At 41.8% G+C, this 10,154-nt stretch overlaps 2 protein-coding genes across 2 annotated transcripts; one reads left to right on the top strand and one right to left on the bottom strand.

The window, feature by feature from the left end:
* The first annotated feature begins 384 nt into the window (after positions 1 to 384).
* On the top strand, positions 385 to 8,511 carry armc5 (armadillo repeat containing 5). Its single transcript, XM_015026517.1, has 7 exons — positions 385 to 1,291; positions 1,370 to 1,400; positions 2,009 to 2,119; positions 3,032 to 3,914; positions 4,359 to 5,065; positions 5,991 to 6,123; positions 7,126 to 8,511. The coding sequence occupies exons 1-7, from the start codon at positions 911 to 913 to the stop codon at positions 8,270 to 8,272; spliced, it is 3,393 nt and encodes a 1,130-aa protein (XP_014882003.1). The 5' UTR covers positions 385 to 910; the 3' UTR covers positions 8,273 to 8,511.
* Positions 8,512 to 9,008: 497 nt separating this feature from the next.
* On the bottom strand, positions 9,009 to 9,576 carry LOC106943169 (cytochrome c oxidase subunit 6A, mitochondrial-like; the record flags this gene model as incomplete). Its single annotated transcript, XM_015026516.1, has 2 exons — positions 9,009 to 9,235; positions 9,316 to 9,576. Coding segments are annotated over 2 exons (351 nt in total), but the record flags the coding sequence as incomplete, so codon positions are not given.
* Between the last annotated feature and the right edge of the window lie 578 nt (positions 9,577 to 10,154).

The raw sequence follows: 10,154 nt of genomic DNA, 5'->3' as shown, positions 1-10,154 counted from the left end.
CCTCAATTACTTCCATATTTTTATCTAAATTCCCACATAAAATTTAAAGTTTTCATTCACCAACAGTCTCTATCGCGGAATTTAACAACCTTTACTGATGCATCGATGAATTTTTCCCCCCCGTCAATAAACTATTGCTCTTGCAACGATCTTTTGTAATATGGGATTTGTAGTCCTTCATATGTGTTTTAAACCTTAAAGAATGCCATAACAAACTACAATCCCTAAATGCGTTTGGTTGTTTCATGGGAGTTGCTGCATAGCATCGCCATGGGCAATGTAGTTTTATAAAAGGAGGGCATACGTTAGAAGAGTGGAATTAAATCAGAACTGAAACTACAAATCCCAGATTTCGGTCACAGACCCGCCTCTTCGGCCCCTGCTCCACTCCGGAGACCGCCCCCGTTTTGTTGTTTGGCTAAAGATGGCGTTAGCGGCTAGCGAAGGCGATTGCACTTTTTCCCCCACAAAATATATTCGATCTCTGGTAACATAACATTGCGAAAATAGAACATTTTCTTTACAATTTGAATTAAAAAAAATAACGTATTGCAGATACACGCCAATTACGTCGAATAGCGGTTTCTAGGCCTTCTCAAGCGGCAGGCCTTTTTTCAAATGGAGCGGACCTGTGGGTGGGGACTCAGTTTCCCATCAGGGAGTGCGGCGTCAGGTGATACAACTTTCCATTGTCTTATCGGTATTTGTAGTTTGTGCATAGCCCCTTAAGCTTTTTGAAGAGCGTTGCTAGTTAATTAGCAACTCTGCAATTGTTAAAAGTGAAGAAAGATGCTATTTTGTGCCTTATTGCTTCACTGGTGGTGTCCTGTGATGCCTAACGGTGTTCTGGCTGAACAAACACTAGCAAAGTTTGGACAAGTTATCGCGTAACCTGCCAGTTTTATTAGTCATGGCTTTATCACCTGTGAAAAGTGACGGGATGCTGCAGAGAATAAGCCCCAAAGAAGGCCAAACATTGACACCAGAGTCCTCATTGACCTGGTGCTTGGCCCACCTCTGTGAACCTGGTTCACCAGGACGGGCTGAGCATCAGACAGTCCCATCCAAAGACACAGACAAGCGGTCAAAGATGCATCAGTGGCGAGCCCTCGTTGCCATCAGGACGCAGCATATCAAGGGCGACAAGGCAGGCATCGCCAGATTCAGGGGGAAAGGTGGAGTCAAAGTCCTGCTGAACCTGCTCAAACATCCCGAGTGCTCCAGGAAAGTTTTGGACCTGGCGCTCAGCATCCTGGCCAACTGCTGCACTGAGCTGGAGACACGCTTAGAGGTGAGATCACACTCAGAAGACCTTTATTCCTACTTATTTTTAGACTCTTCTTAAAATATTTTATGTTTTCCACTCTAGGTGCGCAAGCTTGAAGGGATAAACATTGTAGGTGAGTGTAGAGTATTTCTACATCTTTGGTGTTCAAACTTTTTTTTTCAAAAATGCACAAGTTAGTTTACTATGATTTTTATTTTTTACATTTTTTTTTTTGTAGTTTTACCTGCTCACCAATAAACTAAATTTTCATGAAGTCTGTATACATGGTTTTCATCTGACATCACTCTTCCAGGAACTTTGTAGCCGGCAGCCATCTTGGCGGGCAGTTGTTATGGAGTTGCTACGACAACTAGAAATAAGCCACAAGCTTAGAACCAGCTGTCGCCTCGTTCCTATCCAACTTATAAAAAATATAAGTTCCTTACAACTATTACTCAGTCACAATTTTTGAGTAGTCTATCCACCTCTGTGTAATACTAAGATAAATGTCAGTGATATTTACTGTCGTATTTACTGCCAAACTAGGGAAATTAGCTTAGCGAATGTAGCTTTTATCTGAAAAAAAGTCCTTTAAAGGGCCAGAAATGGCCCCCTGGCCACAGTTTGGACACCCTTGTTCTACATTATATTGTTGTTTATTTTGTGTGTGTGTGTGTTGCAATTTCCACCCCAGTCATTGATTTGTAATAAATCTACAAATCTTTTTGTTAATTTTAATAGTGGACATAATGAAGAGGAACGTGGCTCTGGAGACGGTCCAGAACCGGGCTGCCAGGGCTTTAGGGAACCTGGCTATGGATCCAGAGAGCTCTGCACTCATCCACTCTGCTGGTAATTATAAAGCGTTTCTATTTTTCTGAAGCTTTAAAACAGTTTATAATTCCATATATAACCCTACAGTGCACTGTAAAACTGTGTATTATTTGGGTTTATGTGATAAAACAAAAGTAATTTTCTGATATATTTTTGATTTATGTCAGCGCTGCACAATATACCAACTTGTATTGTTTGGAATGATAATGTTGCAAAAGAATGGCTGGAATTCAATCAAAAAGTGTTTATTATTATATTCTAAGTGTCATAAATTCACGGTAGTCTTAAAGCGATATGCGAACTATAAGATGAACGTTTCACAGCTGTAATACAGTATCTTTGCTCAAAGATAGTCAAAATTTAACATAGCAATCTGAAAAGTGTGGTGTGCATTTGTATTGGACAGTCTGTTAATGGATGTCCCTGAGCTGCTATTTCCATTTGAAGAAATGAACTGGTCCCAGTCAAACCAGGAGGGTCTTAGCGCTGTCAATCATACTCTGGTAGTTGCTGCTGAATGTGTTAATGGCACTTATAAAGTAAATTATCAGAAAAATATAGGTAAATAATTCCTTTATATTGATGAAAAAGTTGTAGTTCTATTGGGAGATTATTTCACTTTTAACATGTTGAAATTCTCTTATAAATAAATTTATCTGCCACTGGAACTAGAACTTTTTCATCAATATTAGGGAATGACTTACCTAAAAGAATCTGCTCTATCTTGCTGAAAAGATACTTGTTAGTTAGTTCTGTCTTATTTCAAATGTAATAATATATTTCTACTACAAACTAGAGTAAAATTACTCGGTAACATTTTGTGTTTTTGCAGTGAATTTTTTTATTCAAATAGTTATTAGTTGCAGCCCATCACTGATCTTCCCCAGGATGCCTGAATGAAACATGTCTAATTGTTTTGTTCACCTTTAGGTGGCGTCCCTCTCCTCCTCCTCTGCGTGTCGTCCGCTCCGTCGTCTCCCACCGTCGCTCCGCCCTCTGACTCCTCTCCCAAACTGGAATGCGCCCAGTCCGCCGCTCGAGCGCTGCTCTACCTCTCAGACTCGCCCTCCAACCGCCTCTCCCTGCTCACCCAGGGGACGCTATCTGCCCTCGCCCCCCTTATTGCCCCAGAATACCCCCCCGGGCTGCGGCGCGCTGCCCTGCGGACCCTCCACGAGCTGACCAAGGGCTGCGGCGTCGAATGCGCCAGGGAGGTTTCCCGCTCCGGCGTCTTGTCGCAGCTTGGCGTCATGGCGACGGGGGAGTCTGGCGAACATTTCGAAGAGCTGGCGCTGAAAACGCTGGCTAACGTTTGCTCTCAGGGCTGCCTGCGGCCGCTGGTGGGGTCGCTGGGGGTCATTCAGAGGTTCACAGAGGAGGTGAAGAAGGACCCGCTCAGATCTGGAGTCTTCCTCAAGGCTTTGTGCTTGTGCTGCAAAGAGGCGGTGAACCGTGCCAAGGTGAAAGAAAACGGCGGTTTGGAGGTTCTGATGACGTTCCTGTCGTCCCACCAGAATCACCCGCTGTCCAGGTTCGCCATCCTGGCCTGTGTGGACTTTGTTTTTGATGAGTCTGCGATGGAGCAGCTGCAGGAGCTGGGCCTGGTTCCGGTTCTGGTGGCGCGGCTGGCGAAGCTCGCCAGGGGAGAGGAGCACGCAGCGGAGAGGGCGGACGCGAACGCAGCGTCCAACATGGCGCACAACGAGCTGCTGCCTTCTTCCTGTTTGGAGTCGTTTGACTTCCCCCCGCCTGAGGGATTCAGGAGGGAGGAGGCTGGGAGGGAGCAAGGCTCATCCAGCTTCTTAAGCCTCAGGTACGGAAAACATCGTCAGACCAGAAACTGATTAACAAGTTAATCTAATGTTGATTTATAAGCAGCCATTTTATTAGAAACCTGAGTTTTCTCTTGTATCGAGAGCCGCCTGTCTTTCCATAACATAAAGGGCAAATCTTTCATAATATGGTGAATTTAAACAAAAAGTCATTAAACTTTAACATTATTTTGTATTAAATAGTGATTAAATTATGATTTTTCTCACATTAGTAGACTTGGACATTTTTTTAAAATATAATAAACAGGAACCTCTTAGTCTGATGGAGTATTGGGGCCATACTAAGAAAAAATAAAATTATGAGAAAAAAGCCGTAAAAATACGACAATAAAGTTCCAATATTAAGAGAATGAAGTCGTAACGTTCAGAGAATAAAGCTCTAATATTTGGACATTAAAGTGGTGGTCATGCATGTCGTCCTGCAGGTCCTGGTTGCTTTCTGAGGGGCTGATCTCGTCTGAAGGAGAGCTGCTGGACTCCTCCGGTGCTGATGCTGAGTGGGGGAGTCTTCACCCCTCATCTTCCTCCTTTCAAACCTCTTCCCCAAACCCAGACTGCAGCCCTTCGCCTAAAACCCCGTCTTCATCCAGCTCTGCTTCCAAAAAATCAGCTCCACCTCTGCCACCTGTGTCCTCTTCATCCTCCTCCTTGTCTTCCTCCGATGTCCAAACTCTGGCTGCTTCCTCCCCCGTCTCCCCATCAAAGTTCTCCTCTTCACAGAAACGGCGGCGCTCTCATTCAGCAGCTTCCTTAGCTAAAGTCGCTTTAGAAAGCCCTCCTTCTGTACCCCGATCCGGCGCGTACCATCACCCCTACCACCCCGAGCCCTGGACGCCGGAGTCGCCCATCCTGCTGCTGCTGTCCCGCTTCTCGCACGCCAGCGACCCCAGTGCGGCGCTGGTCAGCTCGGCCGTCATCTCCGACCTGCTCTGCTACCTCACCCAGCACCAGGACCCCAGCAGCAGGTGCTTCCGCATGCTCTGCCGCTTGAGCTGCAACCCGAGCTGCTTGCAGGCGCTGGTCCGGACCGGTTCCGTGGCGCTGATTCGCCACCGTCTCTGCTCAAATGAAGACGGGTCAGAGGGACGACAAAGGCAGACAGACCGAGTGAAAACCAAAGTGAAACAGCTGGGTAAGAGGAGGAGGGCCGCAACTAATGATCGTTTTAGATATTGATTAATCAGTTATTCTGGCGATTAATTATTTTTGATGATTAATCAGTTATTCTCATGATTAATCGTTATTCTGACAATTGATTATTTTTGATTAATCGGTAAAATTTGCATCTTCTGCAGATTTTTTAAACTACTTAAGCCTTTTATATACAGTATTAGAAATTGATTAAAAGATGAAAATAAATAATTTAACTCTTTTTTTTTTTATGAGAAAATAAACATTTTATTGTAACTGAATTGTCAATTAATTTAATTTGTAATCGATTAACTGTTAACTGGAGAATACAGACTCAAAAAAGCCCATTTGGTAAAAGAAAAACACTCAGATCAGTAATAAAGACAAATTATAAACATTTTGCACTTAAGTAAAAAAAATGTCTTCTTTGTCTGTAAATATCTTCTACCCAGAAATCCACTGTTGGCATACGTTAAGCTTCACCTGGTTCTGTAAAAGTCTCATTAAGCACCTTTTGCTATCCAGTCATTAATTGGTTAATTGAAACAGTGGATTAGCCTGTAGCAGAAAGGCCTTTTTACGTATTTATTTAGTATTATGTTCAGCTGCATATTAATTCTTTGCTACAAATAAACATGAGTGAACCAAAGGATTTTGTGGCAGTTTCTTATTTAGGAAAATAATTGAATTATTTGCATTTTTTTTCACATATTTTTAATATTATATAGAAAGGTTTAAGTGGTTAAATGAGAAATCAGCAGAATGTACCTTTTTTAAATTCAATTACTGGATTAATCATCAGAATAATAGATTGCTAAAATAAATGTTCAGCTCCACATTAAGTACTTCATATAAATGATTAAAATAGAGATTTTCAGTGGGTCTCCATGAACTGAATGTATTTACTCTGCCTGCTGCCTCTCTAGGTGACGCGCTGCTGAATAATTTGCGTGTCCAGTGTGAGTCCGGCTTCGGTTCTGGCGTTCTGACCCATGTGATGCTGTCCGGTTCCGAGTCAGACAGGATGAACTGCGCTCTGTCGCTGCCATTCATCACCAGGCGAGTACCTCACTTTTTAAATATGGGAAGCTGTTTTACTCCGCAGTTGTGAAATTACATTTTCATGTGAACCCTCTGATTTGTGTAAATTTCCTTTCACGTATTAAAAGTCGACAGTTTCTTTATATTTTGGCTGATTTTGCACTTATTTTTCCTCGACAGTGATATTTAAACTGCAGAGGTTTATAATAAAGTGCAATAAAACCCAAATCTGGAAACTTTTCCAGTTGAAACCAGATATTTTCATACATTTAATAAAAACAGACACATTTTTATCTCAGTTATGAAGTTAAACTAAACTTTTCTTGTTTTTTGTTAGAATTGTGGAAATTATTTATATTTCCTAAATGCAATAAAACTTATAGAGAACATGTTTTGTTTTGTTTTTGAATATTTATCAATTCTAATTTCTCAATTGTATTGATCTGTACAAGTCAAATAAAAGTTGGCTTGTATTTTATACATTAAACAACATTATTTAAATTGGGGGATTGTTTTGTTTTAGGATGTGAGGGAGAAGCATTTTAAAACAAAACTAGCGATTATTTTAGTAATCAATTAATCGATTATTCTGATGATTAGTCTAAGAATGACACACTCTACAACTCTATTGCTGCTTATTCCCAGTAGAAAACAAGCAGCAATATATTTAAAACTAATGATTCATATAATTATTAGTAATAATAATAAAACACTTTATGCAGCAATCAGCCGATTATCCCCTGATCAGCTCAGATCAAGGGATAATCGGTCATTCTGAAAATTCTAAAACATGATCACAATTATTCAGATAATTTTCTGTGATGGTAAGATGTTTCTCTGTCAGCACATTTAGCAGCGAGTACATGAGGTTGATTGACAGCGCTTAGACCTTCCTCCTGGCCCTGATTGGTTGTTTTTGATCTTTTCACATATTATCTCAACATGGTGACAGTTTCAACAAATGTTTTAAAAAGTTACTGCGCCTTTAAGGAGACATTTAACTTTATTTTTGTCCAACAGCAACAAATCGTTATTGAAGAAGCTTCTCCTGGATTGCGGCGGCCTCCTTGCGGCGCTGAAACCTCTGGATTGCGCATTTGATGATGATGAGGAAGAGGAAGAGTCGGACTCAGATGTGACTTCTCAGCCTCAGTATTTCCCTCTCCTGTTCGGATGCCTTTCTGCTCTGAGTGGTTCTGTTAAACCCAAACCGGTAGAAAAGAACCCAACCCTGACTCCTACTGGAGCTTCCCCGCCGCTGTTGAAGAAGCCTCGCCTCGAAGACTCGTCCTGTCCGTACGGGAGTTCGGACTTTGACCTGGTTTTGGAGCTCGATGATGCGACCCGGTTCCCAGCCAACCAGGAGGCCGTGGCCGGAGCCGGTTCTGAGTACTTCCGGGCTCTGCTGAGAGGCGGGTTCGGAGAAGAAGCCCAGTGCGAGGCGGACGAAGCCATTCGCATCAAAGATGTGAGCGCAGGCATGCTGCTGCCGCCGCTGCATTACCTTCACGGCTGTCGCTTCGGTTCGGACCCGGAAACCGGAGGGGAATGTCAGACTTTAAACTCCCTGGTTCTGGACGGACTGGATCGGGCCGAGTCGCTTTCAGCTGGAGGTTTCCAGAAAACCCCGTTAGGCGAAGCGATGGTCGGCGCATCCAGGTTTCTGGTTCTCGACCTCCAGAGGGAGTTGGAGGAAGTTTTTCTGTCATTTCTCGAATCTTGGTCCGATCGACCCAGTCGGTCAAACAAAACCCACATCGTAAAATCTGAACCGGACCAGAAGAGTTCTGATCCAACGTCGGAGCTCGAGGTGACGGCGCCGACCAAAAAACTAAACGGTTTGCCTGAAAAAGTGGAAGAAAAAGACGCGTCGTTCACTGGACTCAGCAGAAGTTTGGACCAGAACACGAACCTTTCTGGGTCCAAATCAGAAGAGGACCAATCCGCCTCGTTGACTGGTTTGGTGGTGTCGCTTCCCCAGTTGTACTGGTTCTCCCAGCGCTACAGCTACCCGGCTCTGGGCCGGGCCTGCCTCGCTGTGCTGCTGCGCTTCCAGAACCGACCCGGTCCGTTTGCGGATTGCCTTCGCAGACTGACCAGAGAGGCCGACTGTACGGAGACTCTGAGGCGGGACCTGCTGAGCCTCGTTTCAGCGGCTTTAGTCTGAAATCTGGTTCGCTTTGACCACAGAAAATAAACGAGCGGTGCTTTATTTCCATCATTTTCACAGCATTTTATTTTGATGCAATCAAAGAAAAATGTCCGTTTGACAAAAATCTGTTAAAATGCTTTTTTTTCCCCCCCGAAATTAATTTCTTTGGTGTTTATTTTGTATATAAAGATGAAATTTAATGGAAGAAATATGTAAGCATATGAGCTGTGCCACATAAATATATGGTCACGTCACTTTGGTGTCGTTTATTTTTTCCTCTCAGAAATGTTCAGTACCATGACATCAAATTTCCGCCAAAAACGTGAACATTTCTGTTGAAATCTTTCAAGTTTTTTTTTTTCTAGAAAATTTCTGAAATTAATCTCAAAAAGTTTTTTTCTGGCAAATTTTTGACTTTTCAAACAGAAATTTTCACATTTTTGGCAGAAAATGTTGATGTTCAAACTGCACAACGTTGATTTAAAGCCTAAATTTGGAAAACGTCATTTGCAGTTGAATCCAGATATAAAAAAAAAAGACATTTTTTCTCATCGTTTCCTGTTAAGTCAGACCAAATTTCTCTTATTTTAGGTCAGATAGAATTACCAAAATTGTTTCTATTTGGTAAATGCCAGAAAAACTAAATTAATTGAATCCGATTGATTGCGATTAATAGATTAACTGTTTCAGAAATCTATATTTCTGGCTGACATTTGGTTCCAAAATGCGACGAATCATTTTTAACATAAAGTATAATGGATATCTGATGCTTGATGCATGTTTTATTACAGGAGAAAACAGAAGCAGCTTAATCCAGGATGAAGTTGTTTTATTGTTGGCGGTGCAGGTCGGCGTATTTGAAGCAGCTCAGATAATCAATAATAACGATCAGTGATCTGAGCCCTCGTAACCTTCAGGAAGAGCGTTTGCGTGAGAGTTGTGGAACAGCGTGTGGTTTCCATCGCCCCAAGGAAATTTCTGGAAACAGACAATAAGTATTTATTGTCAGTTATTGTTTTAAACGGAAATCTAAACGTGAAAACTGTTTGCAGACTCACCTTGGAGCGGATGCGCAGGTGTGAATAGGGAACAAATTCGGGCTGCTCATGTTCCTGCGCCTTCATGAAGGCGTTGGCCATGCAGACGCCGACGCCGGGAAAAGCCACAACGATGGTCAGGATCTTCCAGGTTTTTGCTGCTGAAACAAACAAATTGATCGAATGCGAAAAAGTGGGTTTGCATGCGACACAGAGGTAAAACGGATAGTTGTAGATGGAGAACAAAATGAGCAAAGTCTCAGAAACTTTGAGAGATATAAAGTTTTAAATAGAAAATTTGGAAATTTTCTGAGTTTCAAAAGTCACAAAAATGCTTGAATAAAACGTTTTGAGCTCAATCTAAGAAATTTTCTAGAAAAACATTTGAGTTTCAAAATTAACATTTTCCACTTTCAGAGTTTGAACTTGAGATTTTTTTCTAGAAAATTTCTCAGATTAATCTAAAAAATTTCAGTTTTTTTAAAGAAAATGTTATAGAATACATTTAAAATGTTATAGAAAATTTCTTAGATTAATTTAAAAATATCAGTCTTTTTTGTCTTTTTCAAATTTTCAACTTTTGGAGCTCAGAAATTTCTTAGAAATTTTTTTGACTTTTCAAGCTCAAAATGTCCGATTTATTTGCTAAAAATTGTCTGAGATTAATCTAAAAACTTCTGAGTGTTTTGGAAGAAATTTACTCCTACGTTATTGTCTACAATAGACCTAACGTGTAGTTGTACGTTGGGTGCTGTGCTAGAGCGGGCGCCACAACGATGGCAGGAAAGTTGTTCCTGCTGGAGAATGAGCCAGGGCACCATTTTCCCCCTGATTGAGTCATGCTGCCAAAGAAAGCTCTC

Source organism: Poecilia latipinna, unplaced genomic scaffold (assembly GCF_001443285.1).
Source record: "Poecilia latipinna isolate Pla-1442-1.1 unplaced genomic scaffold, P_latipinna-1.0 Scaffold4944, whole genome shotgun sequence".
Lineage (NCBI taxonomy): Eukaryota > Metazoa > Chordata > Actinopteri > Cyprinodontiformes > Poeciliidae > Poecilia > Poecilia latipinna.
This window is presented reverse-complemented; position numbering and strand designations above follow the sequence as displayed.

Coding starts and splice junctions, on each gene's coding strand:
- armc5 (XM_015026517.1), top strand. CDS start 911: ATGGCTTTATCACCTGTGAAAAGTGACGGGATGCTGCAGAGAATAAGC. Junction 1,292..1,369: donor AGCTGGAGACACGCTTAGAG/GTGAGATCACAC, acceptor TTTCCACTCTAG/GTGCGCAAGCTTGAAGGGAT. Junction 3,915..4,358: donor TCCAGCTTCTTAAGCCTCAG/GTACGGAAAACA, acceptor GTCGTCCTGCAG/GTCCTGGTTGCTTTCTGAGG.